This window comes from Antechinus flavipes, chromosome 4 (assembly GCF_016432865.1).
Source record: "Antechinus flavipes isolate AdamAnt ecotype Samford, QLD, Australia chromosome 4, AdamAnt_v2, whole genome shotgun sequence".
Classification (NCBI taxonomy): Eukaryota; Metazoa; Chordata; class Mammalia; order Dasyuromorphia; family Dasyuridae; genus Antechinus; species Antechinus flavipes.
In genome coordinates, this window is record NC_067401.1 from 312,339,656 (window position 1) to 312,361,056 (window position 21,401).

Consider the following 21,401-nt stretch of genomic DNA (forward strand, 5'->3'; position numbering starts at 1 on the left):
TGATTACCACATAATCTTCTTGTTGCTATGTACAATGTTCTCTTGCTTCTACTTACTTCACTTAGCATCAGTTTGTACAAGTCTCTCCAGGCATTTCTGAAATCATTCTGGTGATTGTTTCTTGTAGAACAATATTTTGTAATATTATGTATCATAACTTATTCAGTCATTCCCCAATCGATGGGTTTTCAGTTCCTTGCCACTACAAAAAGGGTTGCTAAAAAACATTTTTGCATATGTGAATCCTCTTCCCTTTTTTATGATCTCTTTGGATACAGACCAGTAGAGATACTGCTAGATAAAAGAGTATGCACAGTGTGATAGCTCTTTGAGCATAGTTCAGTATTGCACAAGGTTTGGATCAGTTCATACCACCAACAATGTATTAGTATCCCAGTTTTCCCACATCCTTTCCAACAGGCATCATTATCTTTTCCTGTCATCTTAATCAATCAGATAGGTGTGAAATGAGCTGTCTTAATTTTCATTTTTCCAATCAATAATAATTTAGAGCATTTTTCCATATGACTAGAAATGGTTTTAATTTCCTCATCTGAAAATTGTTTGTATCTTTTGACCATTTATCAATTACAGAATGGCTTGTGTGTGTGTGTTTTTTTTTTAAGTTTGAGTTAATTCTCTACATATTTTAGAAATGAAGCCTTTATGAGAGTCCGTGGATGTAAAAATTTTCCCACAGTTTTCTGTTTCCCTTCTAATTTTGGCTACATTAGTTTTATTTATATAATTTTTAATTTAATATAATAAAAATTATCCATTTTGCATTTCATAATGTTCTCTAGTTCTTCTTTGGCCATAAATTTTTTCCTTCTCCACAGATCTGAAAGGTAAACTATCTCTTATTTTCCTAATTTGTTTGTAGTGTCACCCTTTATGTCTAAATCATAATCCCATTTCGAACTTGGTGTAGGCCATGAGAGGTAGGTCTATACTGAGTTTCTGACATATTATTTTCCATTTTTCGAAGTAATTGTTTGTGAAATAATGAACTCTTATCCCAGAAACTGAAATTTGGGGGTTTATCAAATAATAGATTACTATAGTCATTGATTATTGTACCTTGTGAACCTAACCTATTCCAATTTCTTAGCCAAGTACCAAATGGTTTTAATGACCATTGCTTTATAATATAGTTTTAATTCTGGTATAATTAGGTGACCTTTACCTGCATTTTTTTTTCATTAATTCCCTTGAAATTCTTGATCTTTTGTTCTTCCAGATGAATTCTGTTATTTTTTTCTAGCTTTGAAAAGTAATTTCTTAGCAATTTGTTTGCCATCACACTGAATAAATAGATTAATTTAGGTAGCAGTGTCATTTTTATTATATTAGCTTAGCCCACTCATGAGCACTTGATATGATTTCAGTTGTTTAGATCTGACTTTACTTGTGAGGACACTATTTTGTAATTGTGTTCATATGGTTCCTTACTTTCTCTTCGCAGGTAAACTCCCAAATATTTTATATTATCTACAGTTATTTTAAGTGAAATTTCTTTTTGTATCTCTTGCTGCTGGACTTTGTTGGCACCATATTAAAATGCTGATGATTTATGTGGATTTATTTTGTGTCCTGTGACTTTGCTAAAGTTGTTAATTGTTTCTACTAGTTTTTTAGTTGATTCTTTAGGATTCTCCAAATATACCATCATACTATCTGCAAACAGTGATAATTTTGTTTCCTCATTACCTAATCTATTTTTTTCACTTTTTTTCTCTCATTGCTAAAAGTAGCATTTCTAATACAATATTGAATAGTAATGGTAATAGAGGGCAACCTTGTTTCACTCCAATCTTATTGGGAATGTTTTCGGTTTATCCTCATTTTATATGTTTGCTGATGGTTTTATATGTTTGGTATGATCATTTTAAGGAAAACTCTTTATTCCTATTCTCTCCAGTATTTTTAATAGGAATGGGAGTTGTATTTTGTCCAATGTTTTTTTTTTACCTCTATTAATATAGTCCTATGATTTCTGTTAATTTGGTTATTAATCAATCATGCTAATAGTTTGTCTATTATTAAACCAGACTTACATTCCTGATATAAATCCTATTTGGTCATGGTGTTTTATCCTGGTGATAACTGCTACATTCTCTTTGCTAATATTTTATTTAATATTTTGTATCAATATCCATTAGGGAAATTGGTCTATATTTTTTTTCTCTGTTGTTCTCTGGTTTAGGCATCAATAACATATCTGTGTCATAAAAGGATTTTGGTAGGACTCCTTCTTTCCCTATTTTTCCAAATTGTTTATAAAGTATTAGAATTAATCATTCTTTAAATGTTTGTTAGATTTTGCTTGCAAATCCATCTGGCTCTAGAGATTTTTTCTTAGGGAGTTCATTAGTAGCTTGTTGAATTTCTTTTTTTTAAATGGGATTACTTGAGTAATTTATTTCTTCCTCTGTTAATCTTGACAAACTATATTTTTGTAAGTATTCATACATTTCACTTAGATTATCAGATTTATTGGCATATCATTAGACAAAATAGTTTCTAATTATTACATTAATTTCCTCTTCATTGTGGTAAAGTCACCCTTTTCCAGAGGTGAATTTTGAACCATATCACATCATACCTTTTAAATCTAGAATGGATCTTCAAAATTTCCTACTATGATCCTTTTTTATTTTATAGATGAGGAAACTTGAGCCTGACAGAACTTAAAGTGACCAGTCCAAGGTCAAATTAATGTGACAAGATTTGAATCCAAGTCTTCTGACTGTAAATCCACTGTGCTATATTACTTCCCACATGATTCTAATTCCTTGCCTAGTATTTTGCTCACATTTACTTTCATTTTTGTTTATCTAAAAATCAATAAGCCTTTTAATGCCAATGAATATATAAGTTCATAGTATACTCTTATCAGAGCACTGAACATTAAAATACTTTTTTGCCTTCTAAAAATGTCTTAATTCAAATGAACACAAATTCCGTGCTTCTTAGTAGTCTATATTTTTTGGTGGCTGAGAAACTAAGTGAGGTCTTGATTAGTGTGACTAATAAATTCAGTGGATGTAATTTGTATCATTTAAAGTTATAAATTTGTAAAATTTGATCTTTAAAACATTTAAATAATGTAAATAACATTTAAAAATACATATTTAATCAAAATAAACTATTGCTATAAAATTTACTTATATAGTAAAAAAAAAAAAATTCCATAAGGTTAATGGAAACTTGCAGTGCAAATTCAAATAATGTGACCTAATTATTTGAATAAGGTTTCATTCTATGTCTTTGAAATGAAATGTTTAGATCTCATTTTCAAATATTTTTTAATAACTCATTTACTTCATTACTTTGAGGATCTGTGATTTTGTCAGTGTGTATATCCTCTTCACTGAAGCAGAACGCAACCCTTCTGTTGATGTAGTAAATGGTCAGTCATTGAGTTGTCATGACTGAGAATATTCATCACCTTGTGGCTAGCCTTCTGGTGATGAGCCACCTCAAACTTAGCTGGGCCAATCTTTTTATGGATGACAGATATTCGGTCTATCATCTGGTCTGTCCTTGAAGCCTTTCCAGTTTGGCAAAATCTGATAGAATTTGTACTCTGCTGGCATAGCATTTGAGAATTTCTGCCATAATGAGACAGATTTAAGTAGAACTTTTATTGAAACCAGTATCATCATAGTAAAAATTATATCTCCATACACAGTAGACAATTCCCATAACAATAATATTACACTCTTATTATTTTAGGTGTAATTTAGTAGAGGGGAGATTCCTCTAACCATTGGGAGTCCAGGGGATAAGCTCCTTTTCATGTGTTTATATGTTCCATGAGACTTAACTATTTGTTCTTCAATCAACCTCCTCTGTAAGATTAAAATTATACTGCTCAGACAATCCTATTTACCTCTGATCTTACATAATAAAAAAGATATTAAAATATTCCAAAGAACCACAGAGGCAGTTTCAACAGATAGAGATATGTTTCAATAAATAGGAAGTTGGCATAGACACAGGTCCTCAATTAGACCTAATGGTTAAGTAACCAGAGGTAGGTAACTTGACCTTTCAGTGTGTTAGGCAAATTTAAAATTATAACTTGAAGAACAGATGCCCTATGCAATGATAAAAGAAGCTCCATTTATAGGTGAAATAATAGATCTGTATTGTTTTTGTTTTTGTTTTTTTAAAAGCAAACCTTAGAGCAACAGTGGTAGGTAGGGTTCATTGCTTCTTCAGTGAAAATAACAGGGAATAGATTCATAAATCTCTTATGAACCCATTTTCTTTATGAATATAGAAGCAGTATGAGTAAAAATGAATAGAATTTAGAATTCCAGTGTATATATAATCAGTACACACACACACACACACACACACACACACACACACACACAAATAATGTATGCACATTTCTACATGTATATATATTCACGTTATCTCCCAAATGTTTCAGGAATATAATGAAATAATGTCAGAAGACTTTGCTTAAATACAATGAAAGAATAAAAATACCATGTTTTAAAATAAGTATAAGGGAGTAATCCTCATCAGAAAATAAATTTTAGGTTTATATGTGAATCCATGAACCTGAGTGGAAGCTTAGCAGAGAAGTTTTAAGTAAAGATCAGTGAAGGAAAAAAAAATGATACTGCCTTGATCAAGTGAAATTGATTTTGGCTTGGCTCTTGGGAGTTGGGCACTTAGGCAACAATTGGTGGTTATTGTGATTCAGAAACTGAATGAGAGGCTGGGTTTCAGGTATGGTGGTAAGTAGTGGTTGGAAGCATAGGTTGGTGTGGGTCATATCCAAATTGGAAGGCTCTGAACTAGTGAGTCAACGCAGAAGTCTCATTAGTCCATCAGCCTTTAGACTCTTCTTTCTTTAAACTATCCCATTCACATCTTCCAAAATAACGCATGGGCAGATTTGAAAATACCATTCCCCTTCTCCAAAAAGCTCACAGATTTCATATTTCCTATAGAATAAATTAGAAATGCTTTAGGCTGTCATTGAATGACTGGGTTGAAGACCTAGATTAACTATTTTCTATTTTAGTCATTCTTAGTAAATATTACCCAATAACTCCTGGTCTCTCTTGAATTTGTGTATTCACATAGATTAACTGGAAAAAAAAACCTTCAATAATTCTGTCCATTTACATTCTTTTTTACTTTCAAGACAAGGCTCAAGTACCCTCTCCTCATGTGGGTCTCTTTCCCTCCTTTACAATATCTTTGGGATACAAGCCCAATAGAAACACTGCTGGATCAAAAAGTATAAACAGTTTGGTAGCCCTGTGAGCATAGTTCCAAATTGCTCTCCAGAATGGCTGGATCACTTCACAACTCCTCCAACAATATATTAGTGTCCCAGTTTTCCCACATACCTTCCAACATTCATCATTATCTTTTCCTGCCATCTTAGCCAATCTGAGAGGTATGTAATGGTCCCTCAGAATTGCCTTAATTTTCATTTCTTTGATCAATAATGATTTAAAATATCTTTTCACATGACTAGAAATGGTTTCAATTTCTTCATCTGAAAATTGTCTATTCGTATCATTTGACCACTTATCAATTGGAGAATGGCTTGAATTCTTATAAATTTGAGTCAGTTCTCTATATATTTTAGAAATGAAGCCTTTATCAGATCCCTTGAATGTAAAAATGTTTTTCAAGTTCATTGCTTCCCTTCTAATATTTTCTGCATTAGTTTTGTTTATACAAAACCTTTTTAATTTAATATAATCAAAATTTTCTTTTTTGTGTGTGTTCAGTAATGATCTCCAGTTCTTTAGTCACAAATTCCTTCCTTCTCCACAGATCCGAGAGGTAAACTACCCAATGTTCTTCTAATTTGCTTCAAATATAACAATTTGTGTCTAAATCATGAACCCATTTCTACTTATCTTGATATATGGTGTTAGGTGTGGGTCAATGCCTAATTTCTGCCACACTGATTTCTAATATTCCCAGCAGTTTTTGTCAAATAGTGAGTTCTTATTCCAAAAGCTGGGGTCTTTGGGTTTGTCAAATACTAGATTGCTATAGTCATTGACTATTTTGTCCTGTGAACCTAATCTATTTCACTGATTGACAATTCTATTTTTTAGCCAGTACCAAATAGTTTTGATGACCACTGCTTTGTAATACAGTCTTAGGTCTGGAACAGCTAGGCCAACTTTTGCAGTTTTTTTCATTAATTCCCTTGAAATTGTTAGCCTTTTGTTGTTCCAGTTAAACTTTATTATTATTTTTTTTAGATCTATAAAATAATTTCTTGAGAGTTGATTAGTATGGCACTAAATAAGTAGATTAATTTTGGTAGTGTCATTTTTTTTTTAAATTTGCTCTGCTTACCCATGTATTTTAACACTTGATATTTTCCCATTTGATTAGATCTGACTTTATTTGTGTGGAAAGTGTTTTGTAGTTGTGCTTATATAGTTCCTGACTTTCCCTTGGTGGATAGACTCCAAAATATTTTATATTATTGACAGTTATTTTTAATGTAATTTCTCTTTCTATCTCTTGCTGCTGGATTTTGTTGGTAATATATATAAATGCTGATGATTTCTGTGAATTTATTTTGTATACTGCAACTATGCTAAAGTTGTAAATTGTTTCTAGTAGTTTTTTAGTTGATTCCCTAGAGTTTTCTAAGTATACTATCATATCATCTGCAAAAAGTGATAATAATTGTTTTTTTTCTTTATTCTAATTTCTTTAATCTCTTTTTCTTCTCTTATTGTCAAAGGTAACATTTCTAATACAATACTGAATGCTAATGGTGATAGTGGGCAATCTTGTTTCACCCCTGATCTTATTGGGAATGGTTCTAGCTTGTCCCCACTGAAATGTATCCAAGTTTATCATATTATCTTATTTCTTCATTAATTGTGTACATGCTTAATTAGGTTAAAACTTGCTTTCAGGGAATCTATATCAATTTTTCTTAGCAAATGCATTATCTATCATGATGTTTTGCATAATAACTGTGTGTATTGGGTGGGTGGGTGGGTCTCTGTGTGTTTTAAACCTATGTAACTCAGTGGATAGAGTGCTGAGCCTAGAGTCCAGAACACCTGATTTCAAATCTAACCTTAGAAACTCAATAGCTATATGACCCTGGACAAGTCATTTAACCCTATTTACCTTAATCCACTGGAGAAATGATAAGTCACCTGATTATCTTTGCCAAGAAAACCCTATGGATAGTATGGATATGATATGGTCCATGGGTTCACAAAAAGTTGGACACAACTGAATCAAAACAACTATGTGACAAATATGTATTTGATTATAATAATAATTAATTAATAATTTGTATAATAATAATATTACTATTGCAAATATTGTCTCTAACACTTGTAGCTTTGTGACCCTGTTAGCATGAGTTTATTCATCTGTAAAATGAGCTGGAGGGGGAAAAATAACCAAATTACTTCAATTATCTTGCCAAGAAAATCCCAAAGGAGGTCATGAATATTGGACATGTCTGAAATGATCATACAACAATAAGTCACTAAGTTTTCCAGAGAACTTTAAGGTTTGCAAAACATTTCATAAATATCTTACTTTAAACTCACAAATATCTTGGGAAGTAGATGCTATTATTATCCCCATCTTACAGCTAAAGAAATTGAAGCCAGATTTGAACTCTTCCTGACTTCAGGTCCAGTACTCTATTCACTTTATCACCTGAGCCCTAAGTAGCTAAAAGATTTACTAAAAGATTATATTAAAGGTTTGCGATGTGCTTTCTTCATAACAACCTTGTGTAGTAGATAGTGAAGGCATTTATTATTCCCATTTTACATATAAGGGGAACTGAAGTGTCCAATAAAATGACTTGCTTGAGGTTACACAACTGACAACTTCCTGAGGCAACATTAGAACAGAGTAACTTAATTTTAGATTCCGCATCCTTTGAATAAGAACAAGAAACCTATAATAATCATATGCTGCCTTTTATTGTATCCATTATCTTCCATACTCACCTATCAACTCCTTAAGGTCAGAGACCATGTTTTATACATTTTATATTTTCTGCAGTGCTTCAAACATAGTAGGTACACAGAATTTTGTGGGATATTAAATGACTTTGAACATATTCATAACAATGTTCATTTAGTAACTAATTTTGGTCCTTATCAAAATAGAAAAACAAGAAATGTCTGAATTATTTCAGATTCAATAAAATGGCTCTTGAAATACATACTTTGCCTAGGAAATCCAGTTGCTGTTTACAGCTGAGCCTTGCTCATTTAAATATCTAAGGAAAGATATTCATCATAAGAAGGAAGTATGCTATTTTCCACACATTGCACATATGAATAACACAGATGTCAGAGTAATAAAAGAACACTCTTAATTCTTCACTAAAAATGTTATTTTTATGTGTCTGCAGACTGTCAGTGATATTTACTAACACATTTGTCTCTTTTGCAGCATGCAATTGTCATGGGAAGGCAGAAGAATGCTATTATGATGAAAATGTTGCCAGCAGAAATCTGAGCTTGAATATCCATGGAAAGTACATTGGAGGTGGTGTATGCATTAACTGTACTCAAAACACCACAGGCATCAACTGTGAGACTTGTATTGATGGCTTCTTCAGACCCAAAGGGGTAATGTATGACTTACTCTTCCTTTTGTGAGCTACGGATATACCTTTTTGCTTGGACAAAGAGCCATTAAATAGAAAAGAATTATTTTTGAATAGCTTCTTCTACAAAGGTTAGCTTTGCATTCTGACAACTGACTAGGTAAATTTCACAGTTGAAAATGTTAGAAAATAGATGTTTGGGTGATATGAAAACAAAATAGCCTTGATAAGAAAAATGTACTCAAGGTCAAGGCCTCTAGTGGTGTCTCAGTTTGAATTACAATGGAATGAAGCCAGCATGAGTTCTGACATGGAAAGCAAGGAAGTTTTGTTTGTTTGTTTGTTTGTTTGTTTTTGTTTTTTTGTTAGAATTGATGGCAGGGGGAAGGGTCTAACTTTAGAAAAAACTTTTTTTTTCTTTTCTTTTTCTTTGGATTATACCATTTATAACTACAGTAAGCTAATGAAATATAGACCTTAGTAGCTACTGTGAATTTATAAGAAATTTAAAAACAACTTATCAATATATAGAATCTTCTAATTTAAATCTTGAAAGAGAATTTCACAGAAAATATTGATTTTAAAACAATTTAAGAGACTTCAGTTAAAAATTCTTTCAGAAGAAATATTCAAATAAAGATTATGCTGCATCTGTTTCTTTCATTTTATGAGGAGCTTCATGTTTCATACAGACATTGGCTTAAATGAAGTCTAGTTTCACTTCTGATTCTGAGAATCTATAACATACTGATGGATGATGTTTGAGTGGTCTAGATTCTTGGTAGTCTAGAAGTTAGTGACTATAAGAGAGTTGTTAAAAATCCCCTTTAAATCAGCTGCAGGTTTTAGGAGGGAAAGAATTCACTCATTCCCAAATTATTAGTTGCAAAATCAAAGTTTATTGTTGGGTAGAAATCAGTTTACTGAGAGACTGACATCTATAGTGGCAGATCTATGGGAAAATTGCGTTTTGCAGTGAGAATGCAGTTCTCAGTGGACAGAAAGTCCTGGCAGTTGAGTGAGCTACCAAGGTCCATCTACAAAGACTTTAGTTGATAGAAGCTACCATATTGGGTGTCATGGATTGGGTGATCCAAACAGATCAGATCCAGTGGGGGCTAGGGCAGACTAAGCAGGTCAGATCCAGTGGAGACTGGGACAGCCTGGTTCTCTTATCGGAATTAACAACACTTCAAATGGGGTGCTTTTTGACCAAGATTTCTAATTGAGTCAAAGGTCCTGGCATCCTGGAAAGATAACTTATCTGGGAAGGATATGCCTTCCCCAGGAATGGTTGAGATTCTGAAAGGGATCACAGATCAATAGGAAATACATTTCTTAAAGGGACCATAACCCGCTTCACTGATGACTACAAGAAAATTTTCTGGACATAGGATTGTGGATTGAATTTTGGACATGGAATCTAGAATTTATGAGTTTAAATCCTGCCTCTGGAATTTACAAACTTTGTGAATCTACATAAGATGTACTTATCTTCTTTCAAACTCAATTTTCTCATATATAAAATGAAAATAATAACAGCACCAATTTCACAAGGTTGTTGTGAAGATCAAATGATGCAATATATGTAAAATTCTTGGCAAACATTAAAGTGCTATATAATACTAGTTATTATCACCACCACCATCATCATCATTATTAACCATTTCCATTAAAAATAAAATCACTTGATTAATTCTGATGGACTTGTCTCTTTTCAACAGTGAAGTGATTCAGGCCAATTCCAATAGATTTGTAAGGGAGATAGTCATTCCATCCAGAAAGAAGACTGTAGGGACTGAATGTAGATCACAATATAGTATTTGTACCTTTTTTGTTGTTTGCTTTTTTCATTCTTTCTCATATTTTCTCTCTTTGATCTGATTTTTCTTGTGCAGTGTGATAATTATGGAAATATGTATAGAAGAATTGGACATGTTTAACATGTATTGGATAGCTTGTTTTCCAAAGAAGAAGGTGGAGGGAAAGGAAGGAGAAAAACTTGGAACACAGGCTTTTACAAGGATAAAACTATTTTTGCATGTATTTTGGCAATTAAAAGATTTTTAAAAATTGAAAAATAAGATCATTTATAGTTGGTATTTTGGAATATGTTTGAATGTAATAAACCTTTATACTGTACCCATTTCTGAACTGATATTTTATTTAAAATTGTATCCTTAAGTTATTTTCTCAGTCTGTTCACCTCATTGTAGGTATATAACTTATAACTTATATTTACATGGCACTTCATGGTTTCCAAAACTCTTCCACATAGGTTACCTCTATTGATTCTCATAAACCTCCTAAGAAATAGACAAAGCAGATATTATTATTATTATTATTATCATCTTCATTTTAGAGAAAAAGAAGCTGAGTTTGGACAATTTATATAGATAGTAAATGACCAAACTAGACTAGAATTTCTCTCACCCAATCCAGTGCTCTTTCTTATAACCTATAAAGTAGAAGAAAGTGAATCAATATCTTTGTTAATCTCCCTTCTGTGACTCAGACTATCAAATACTTGAAGACTCTCATCATATTTCTCTTAAGTTTTCTCTTCTCCAGTTATTTAAACCAACCTCCATATAGCATGATTTCTGAGCCTTTTGTCATCCTGGTTTTTCTCTTTTGTATACTCTTCTGTTTCTTAAAAACCCTTACTAAAATATGGTATTTACAACTGATCTAATCAAGCTAGATGACCTTCCTTGTCATGAATCTGGTGCCTCTCTTAGTATTATTGATTTTATTCTTTTAACTTGAAATGTTAAAAACAATACCATTTCTAAAGCTAGAAAAGAAAATATTGAAGCATCCTAACTGTTCTCCAATATTCCTTTGAAAATGTGTTTTTCTCATTTTGTTTTGAAATGTATTATGCATTTCTGATCAACAATTTGTTTATTTCCTCTACAATGTATAGTATCTATTTATATAAGCAAAAATGTGTCATTTGAAAAAATAGGCAAAAGTATCAAAAAATTGTAGATAGGATCTACCCAAGTTAAAGCCTGTTTCAGCACTAAAAAGTCATATCAATTTAATCACATCTACCCTCAAACATATTTTATTGTATCAAAGAACAGCAACTTTTTAAATAACCAAGTTAAAACAGTCTGTTTTATTAATTCTTTTATTAAGAATTTCCTAATGCAACATAGTCTTGATTATTTGTTAATAAATTCAATTAAAATCTTTCAAAACTGCTCAAATAAGTTTATTATATTTCAAATTATAAACCAAGGCTTTTGAAATTCACTTGAACACTAGTTAATTTTAAAATGGCCTGTTTTTTTCCCCCAATATGGTACCTCATTATCTCTACCATTCTTACCACTATTCATATAATATATTGTTGAATGTGACATGATGAAGTGAATATCTGTTATTGATGACCAAATTTTTAAAACATTGCTGTGGCAACACTTCTGTTCCTAGAACAATCATTGATCTAAACCAATTAGAAACTCTTAGTACCCGCAAAACAGTTAACCATAATTAGCCATGACAACAAAAGTTATACACACACACAATATCACCTTACTAGATTCAAGAAACATTTGAGTATGCTAGTTTATGTCTAAGGATGCATAAATTGGTTATGAGTTAAACAAATGAATAATTATAAAAAGGATTATTAACATAATTTTTCATTATTACATCACCTCACAGTTGGTAAAACTGGCACAGAAAAGCCAAAAATTAGTTATAATAATTAACTTGTTATATATAACTATAAGTAGTTATATATAACATGTTATCTACTAAAGGAATCCATTTTGCTTTATCCTTCCCAGAAGTTCATTTGACTGAATGTATGTAGGAGAGATAAGATGTTGATTGAAATACATTCTCAGTATGATTTAATGATTCAAAGACTGATAATGTAAGGTTCTGAAGGACAATAAAAAAGATATAAAAATGAGGGGAAAGGTTCACAATAAAAAAGTTAGTCTGAGATTAAATCTATGTTATTTGTCTATTCACTGACAAATAGCTGCTTTATTCAATGTTATTTTTGTCATATGGTAAATGAGTTTAGAACTTAACTCAGGTATCTTAAAATGTGTGAGGTGAGTGAGTATTGATTGATTTCCACAAGAAGGATAATATTCTTAAAACAACACCCAAATAAGCAGAACCAATCAAACAACATATAGTATAATTATAACCATGTAAAAAAGAAAGTACAACCATAATAAAAAAATTGAAAATGAATGGCATAAAATTGAAATAAACTTGTCCCCTAAAGAAAATTTGAGAAGATAATCCCCTGCTCCTCTTCAGAGTTGGGAAAATCATGAGCAAAGAACACTATATATTTTTTTCCATTTATTCTTTGTATTGTTTTGCTCATTTTCCCTCTTTTTTCATTCTTTGTTGTATGGATTACCTCTCTAAGAGGAGACAGAGGATAAAATACCAAAAAAAAATTAAGCAATATAAAAATAAATCTATCAGTAAAATAAAACATCCAGGGAAGTTTCTGATAACAAATAGGCAATTAGTAATAAATACTGGAATCTAATAGAGCAACAACCAAAATCTTGAGAGATACAGATAGGAAATTATTTGTACAAAAAATAGGAATGTGGCAAGAGAGAAAACACACAGTAAGCAACAATAGTTATTAGTGGACTATGTAGGGTGCAGAAGAAGAGTTGCCTTAATAAAAAGAAAAAATGGCAACAGTAACAACAATAGCAGAGTTTTTTTTTTTTTTGGAAATGAAGACTTTCTGGCTATTTATTGCTACCAGAATGTATAAACAAATTATCCTAACAGAAACCAGACTTTATGATTAATTTGGATTATGCAAAGAAATGGTAGAAAAGCTGCAACACCACAGTGAACTATGCATAGGACTTTCCTAATATCTAGACATCTATGACTTGATAAGTTAGATTCTTCATCAGAAATTTAGTATCTTTTGCATGACTAATCTGCATTTTACAAATACAAAGTTCCTAGAGTGCTCAACTAGAAAACTTTACTGGGATTGTACCATTGTTAAAAACTGGAATGTTGCACAAAATCACCCAGAGTTGATCCAGAAAACTTAAAAAATATTAATATGTGTCTCCACATAAAATACAATCTCCAAAATACATGGAAAGAAAAGTTTTCAAAATATGGACATCTTTCAGATCAAAATAACATAGAAACAGAATGAAACACACTGTTCTCTTCATTCTGTGTGTTAACTGAATTTTACTGAAGATGGACTGACATCCTGAATCTTTAATGCAGCTACAAAGGCATATATTTTATCCACTTAGGCAACATTCTCTTAAATATTAACTATACAATAATAGAAAAACAATATCTCACAATACAAAATAATGGCTTGTCCCAGGACATTTTTCTAGCTAAACCCCATCAGATATATATATTTTTTAATTCTGAATAATGATAAGAATAGCTAACATTGTATCATTTTTAAAGATGTTCAAAGTACTTTATGTAAGTTGTCTCATGTGATCCTAACAAAAATCTTGTGAGATTTGGTGCTGTTACTTTTCTCGCTTTATGGAAGAGGAAAACTCATATTCCCAATGTCATTTTATCAGTAAGTATTTAATGTAGAATTCAAACTGAGGTCTTTATTGCCCTAATTGCAGTTTTCTTTCCATTCACAAATTACGAGCTTAAAGAACAGAGAAGCTAATGATTAATCCAGTGATTATGAGGAAGTGGCTGGTAGAAAATGTTGGAGAAGAGAATTTAAGAACTAGATAGCATTATAAATCTGTGATATCCCAAGCTAAAATTAATGTATTAAATATCTCAATGTCTGTGTTAAAATTTAAAAATGAAGGTAATAATCACTTGTTCTCTATAAACCATCACATCAAAAATCATAAGAACATATGGATTCATGGACCTGGAAAATACCTGGGACATCATTTTGTATAACCATCTTCCTTATTTAATAATCTGACATGATTTTCTGAATATCAGTTTTCTTTTTGAGGAGGTATGTGCCTATTCATTCCAAATTCAACAGTGTCTAGAATATTATGGGAACTGTCCAAAATATTTAGGTTACAATGGATCAGTTTTTTTCCCATATGTAGTAGTTTTTACATATTTAACTTATTGCCATACTGCAGTGAATGGCCATGCTTATGTCTAGGAAAAGGTCATTATACTCAATGACTTGTCATGAAGACCAAAAATTTCAGTCTAATAAAACATTTGTTTAACCAGCAACCAGAAGTCACAAAGGACTAGCATCAGGTAGACAAGAATTGTCATTAAAATCAGTGATGTGGCCTAGTGAATAAATGATGTGTCAAGTGTTATCTTTTATAATGCCAAACAAGTTTCCATTTTTTAAAAAAAGTAACTTTAGGTATATACTGAGTTATGTCTGCTGGAATTTTTTTTTCCTTTTGTGTAGTCCCTGTCACTGAGTAACTTTAGGCATGTCATTTCAATTTCCCTGAGTCTATGTTATTCCATCTGGAAAATATACTTAGAAACAATAATATATAATGTAGCCATGCAAATGAATATGGGCCCAGAGCCTGGTTTAGATATAAAATAAATCACCCATTAGAAAAACAGAACATTTCTGAAGAATTGAAATGAAGACTCATTCATTTAATGCATTTAGAACTATTCTTCATCATCAGTGTGACACTGACATATTTAGTAACAAGTGGAGAAAATGCTCAATTTAGTAAAAATCTTTGTAGACCCCAATTTTGGTTAAACTTCTTTTGTTGTACTATGGTAAAATAAGTATCAATGAAAAAATTTTAAAGTAGAATTACTTGTTTAAAAGTATTTCTTCCTGTAATGTTTGCTATGTTTGTCATGCTATGATTATAAGGAACAACCTCAAAAATGCATTGCTAAAATATTAGTGAAAATTTGATGTGCTTCTCAAGTGTTATGAATTGCTAAGTATTGGTTTTTCTGCCATTGTGGAATTTATTTAATAATTATTATCTCCTTGTTTTTAGATATTACCAAATTATCCAAGACCATGTCAACCATGCTATTGTGATCCAATTGGATCTTTAAATGAAATCTGTGTTAAGGATGAGAACCATGCTAGACGAGGTAAGAAATATATTCCAGAGATACAATAATAACTTAAGAGGAAAATAAAAATTTAGTTAGGGGAATGAAATCTGAAAAATATTGTTGCTTCTACTAGTTCATTTGCAAGACCATATAAATTGACATAAATAAAAAAAAATTAGTTTGTGGATATCACAAGTGGTAAGTAATATAGGGGTTAAAACTGGCTTTATGACTTGAGGAAAATCATTTAACCTCTCAGTACTATAAACTAAATAAATTGCCTTAGAAAGCCATACATTAACATTATCTAGGAGGTTTTCTTTATTTTTTTTTTTGCTTATTTTATTAAATCTCTCCCAATTACATTCTAATTTAGTTTGAATTGGAGTATTGTAGGTAAGGTGTTAACTGCCAGCAAGTTTGATATCTTTACTGTAGGCAAATTTCTCAAATTCTAAATGCCAGAAAAGCAGTTGGCCTTGCATTGATAGAAGTTTCATCATTTTGAAATTCCCTATGTCAATATGAGTATAGGTTTGATCCCTATTTTCTATTCCACATTAGACTTAGATGTTATTTTTGCATTTATGGTGTGATTGAAGAAATTTATATATATATATATATATTATATATATATATATATATATATATATATATATATATATATATGTATCAGTAGTTTATAATCAAATAAGAGACAGAAAGGATCATGGAAAGCAAAATGATTAGTTTTGATAAGATGAAATTAAAAAGCTTTTACACAAACAAAACTCATAGCCAAAATTAGAAGGAAAGCAGGAAACTGGGGGGAAGGGAATTTTACAAGTCTTTATATAAAGTCCTTATTTCTCAAATATAAACAGAACTGAGTCAAATTTAATAAGAGTGCAAGTCATTCACCAATTGATAAATGGCCAAAAGTTATGATATCAAAAGGTAGTTTTCAGACGAATTCAATGGTATCAATATGAGTGAAATGGGAAACATCAGAATAATAACTATGGATAATTCAAACTCAGCACCAAGGATCTGTTAATCATTAAGGTTCTGGGAAGAAGAGCAAAGAAGTCCTCTTCCAGCAGAAATATCTATTATAATTCTCTTGACCTTTACTCAACTGCTTAGAGAAGAACCTAACTAATTATTTAATGAGTTGGAGATATTTGAGAAGTCTCCAAACTAGCTATCTCTATTTGCTGACTGAGAAAGCCTGAGATAAAACCAAGTCTCAGTTATTTTAGAAACCTTTAATCCTTCTGACTTAATTGATTACTTACCTCTAAATAAATCCCCTTATTGAAAGAGGTTATGTGGTTTCTCATTAAGGTAGACTGAACCTATAACCTAAATTTTAGTTTATTAAGGTCTGATGGGTTTGGAAAAAATGAAATTCTTTGTGCTGTTATGCCACAATTACCTTTTATTGCCCTGCCTCAGTTTCCCTAATTGTTCTGCCTCAACCCCCTTAATTGCAACTCCCCCTCCCCCCTCCCCTCACCTCCCCATGCATTAAGACTGATATAACTCATATCAAACTGTGCATACCTTTTGATCCAGCAGTGTTACTGCTGGGTTTATATCCCAAAAAGATTTTAAAGAAAGGAAAGGGACCTGTATGTGCAAGAATGTTTGTGGCAGCCCTCTTTGTAGTGGCCAGAAACTGGAAACTGAGTGGATGCCCATCAATTGGAGAATGAATAAATTGTGGTATATGAATATTATGGAATATTATTGTTCTGTAAGAAATGACCAGCAGGACGATTTCAGAAAGGCCTGGAGAGACTTAACATGTACTGATGCTGAGTGAAATGAGCAGGACCAGGAGATCATTATATACTTCAATAACAATACTATATGATTATCAATTCTGATGGACATGGCCCTCTTCAACAATGAGATGAACCAAATCAGTTCCAATAGAGCAGTAATGAATTGAACCAGCTACACCCAGCAAAAGAATTCTGGGAGATAACTATGAATCACTACATAGAATTCCCAATCCCTCTATTTTTGTCCGCCTGCATTTTTGATTTCCTTCACAGGCTAATAGTATACTATTTTAAAGTCCGATTCTTTTTGTATAGCAAAATAACTGTTTGACATGTATACTTATATTGTATTTAATTTATACTTTAACATATTTAACATGTATTGATCAACCTGCCATCTGGGGGAGGGGGTGGAGGGAAGGAGGGGAAAAATTGGAACAAAAGGTTTGGCAATTGTCAATGCTATTAAATTACCCATGCATATAACTTGTAGATAAAAAGCTATAATTAAAAAAAAAAAAAAAAAGACTGATATAACTCAGAGGTAATAAATTGTCAATGTGTAAGCTCAAGATAAAGCAGATAAAGCTCAAGATAAAGCTTCCTGGCTCTAAGCTGGACACATTCTTAACTCCCAGTTTGTTAGAATTTATGGTCCTACCCCACAACCTGTCAGAACCGGATTAATAGTTACTGCCTGGAAATTCCCGTTCACCAGAGTTTGGACTCCACCCCTCTGCCTTTGTTTAGCTACTGTATATAAATATGATTTAAAACACATTCCTTGCTGGATACTTTGAACATCATGCCCCCAGCACAATCTCTCCCTTTCAATAAATTATTAAAAACTCTCTAATCTCTATCTTGCCTCAGTTTCTCTGGCATTACAGTGAAAACTTTAGAGTGTTCATACCAGCTCAAGCAAGCATTTGCAGACATTGTAACAAACTGATCACCATAAATTTAGGCAAAACACCTGCAATAAGTCAACTATATTGGCTTGACTAGAATTTAGCAAACTTTGCTACTTCCATCTGAGCAGGCAGTAAAAAGTAACCAGCTGAAGGGAGGGGATCACAGGTTCCTATGGTTTTTGACTATTTAAATCATCTCTTAGCCTTTGTAAAATTGGCCTCCTTTCTCTGAGACTCTCGTGAGAGGACTGCCCACTTCTTGCAAGATTCTAATAACTTTTCTAATCTTCACTTTGAGAAATCTCTGAATCATCATTTTTGAGTAAGGAATTGCACTGTCATTTCACACAAATACATTTAAAAGAACATCTCTAAATCACTACAGATTAGAAAAGTGCAAATTAAAACAACTCAGAGATACTACTTCATGACTATCAGATTGACTAATATGATAGGAAAGGAAGATGATAAAATGCTGGCAGCAATGTGAAAAAACAGGGATATTAATGTACTCTTGGTAGAGATGTGAACTGGTCCAACTATGCAGAGAAGAATTTGGAACCACATCCAAAGAACTATCAATCTTTGCATAGCCTTTAACCCAGCAATAGAAGAACTAGATTTATGTCTCCAGAGATCAAAGAAAAGAAATATGTATAGGAGAATACTTACTGCAGCTCTTTGTGAAGTAGCAAAGATTTGACTATTGAAAGGATGCCCATCAATTGGAAAATGGCTCAACCAGTTGTATTGTTGATCATGATGGAATACTATTGTCCTGTAATATGATAAGTAGAAAAATCTGGGAAGAGTTAAATGAACTCATACAAAGTGAATTAAGCATGACTAGCAGAGCTTTGTTCACAGTAACAACAATACTGTAATGATGACCAAATGAAAAAGATTTAGCTTTCTTTTTAACTATCCATATTTTTCTGGGTTTTATATCTTTCTTGTTTTTGTTTTTGCAACTTGGCTAATCTAGAAATGTGTTTTGAATCACTATATTTTTTGCCTTCCTTAGGAGTGAGGTACAAATAGGAGGGAGGGAAAGAATTTGGAACTTATCCTTTTTTAATAAGTTAATTTTTTTAAAAATGTGATTGGCAAATTGTAATGCCAGAGAAACTGAGGCAAGATAGAGATCTGAGAGTTATAATAATTTTATTTGAATTTCTGAGAGGGAGAGATTGTGCTTTGGTTGATGTCCAAAGCATCTAGCAAGGAATGTGAATTCTCAATGACATATTTATATACAGTAGCTAAGCAAAGGTGGGGGAAAGGGTGGGGGAGGAGAGGCAGTCCAAACTCTGGTGAGTGGGAATCTCCAGGCAGGAACCATCAGTCTGGTTCTGTAGGTTCGGGGATAGGATGATAAATTCTAACAAACTGGGAGTTAAAGAGGTATCCAGCTTAGAGCTAGGAAGTCTGGACTCTCCCTTATCTTGAGTTTACACATTGACAATTTATATCTTTAGAGTAAGTAGAAGTAGCCCTGAGTTATATCACTCTTAATGAACTGGAGTTGGTGGGGGGAGTGCAACTAAGGGGATTGAGGCAGAACAATTAGGGAAACTGAGGCAGAACATTTAGGGAAACTGAGGCAGAACAATTTAGGGAAACTGAGACACAACAAAATATTTGATGAATCAAATAAAAATATATTTTAAAATTTATATAGGAATTCTGAATGGTTAAAAATTCTTTTGAAATAATGCTAAATAGCAGTTAGCATAGATTAATTTTGCTTTTTTGCATGAAGCCAAGTAAGTCTGATTTTTCTTCAATATGATAGTATAGAGATAACTGGGGGCACGGCAAAGATGGAATACAGAAGACTTAGTTCCAATCTTGCCAGAGATACTTACTGGTGACCCTGGGAAAAAATTTTTTTACATCTTTCAATCTTAATTTTCTCACCTATAAAATTAATTTTTTATGGTTCTAAGATCCCTTACAAGTCTAAGTCTATGATTCTATAATATTAAATATTTGGGGAGTGGGGTGAGACAGTTGGGGTTAAGTGACTTGCTCAGGGTCACACTGCTAGTATTAAATGTTTGAGGCAAGATTTGAACTCAAATGCTTCTGGTTCTAGGGCTGGTGCTTTATCCACTGAACCATCTGTCTGATCCTGATATTAAATATTTTTAAAGAATGTATTATCCTATTTCATATATGTATATATTTCATATATAATATTAGTTTTATATATAATAAACATACACATGTATAAATATTTGTATATATATAACATGCTTACATAATAAATGTATATTTGTATATGTGTATGCATATATGAAAGAATAGTTATATGGAGATAAATATAAAAGAAAAAGAATGGAAAGAAATACGTTTTGTCAATCAATAAACATTTATTGAATGTGTATTGTGGACAAGTACTGCATTAAAGGCTGGAAATAAAAAAAAAGAGCCCCTATTATATGTATCAGTATATACATATTTTCTATAAAGATGTTACAAGGTATTAATGGAACATTAGGGGTGGGAAAGAGGTTGAATTTGGAATTTCTGCTCCCAGGAATATTAGGAAAAATTTCTCAAAAGAGATGGCATTTCAGATGCTGCTGAGAATTGAAATATATTATCAATACCAAAGATGATCCCTAAAATATATTAAATGCTAAAATATATCTCTGGTAGGGGATGTCTAAGAGATAAATCTAAAGAGATTTGTTCTTTCTTCTATTATTTCTTTAAAGATAAATTAATATATTGTAAAGAAAGACTATAATGAATTATTTATATAAAACTATATAAAGTTTTTCCTTTTTAGTGATTTAGCAATTTAAGGCCAGCAATAGGCAAATAATCATGACATTCTAGAGATAGGATCATCTAGCCCCAAACTCTCATTCTGTGCTCTAATACTGTGTGAACTTGAACAAGTTAATTAACTTCTCTGAATCTAATATTCTTTATGTATAGAATGAAGCATTGGAATAAACGATCTCCAAGGTCCTTTCCATCTGTAAATCTATAGCCTTGTGATCAAAACTGAAGTTCAGAGAGGTTAAGTAATTTTTTTTTGATAAAGTGTCCTCTATACCATCCTTA

The 21,401-nt window shown here is 31.9% G+C and overlaps 1 protein-coding gene across 1 annotated transcript in view; it reads left to right on the forward strand.

Annotated features, from left to right (window-relative positions):
• LAMA2 (laminin subunit alpha 2) overlaps window positions 1-21,401 on the forward strand; it is a 770,763-nt gene that overhangs the window by 342,267 nt on the left and 407,095 nt on the right. Inside the window, exons 8-9 of the mRNA XM_051997719.1 lie at window positions 8,443-8,621; window positions 15,577-15,676. Coding sequence (XP_051853679.1) covers window positions 8,443-8,621; window positions 15,577-15,676 — 279 coding nt within the window. The remainder of the gene's footprint in view (window positions 1-8,442; window positions 8,622-15,576; window positions 15,677-21,401) is intronic.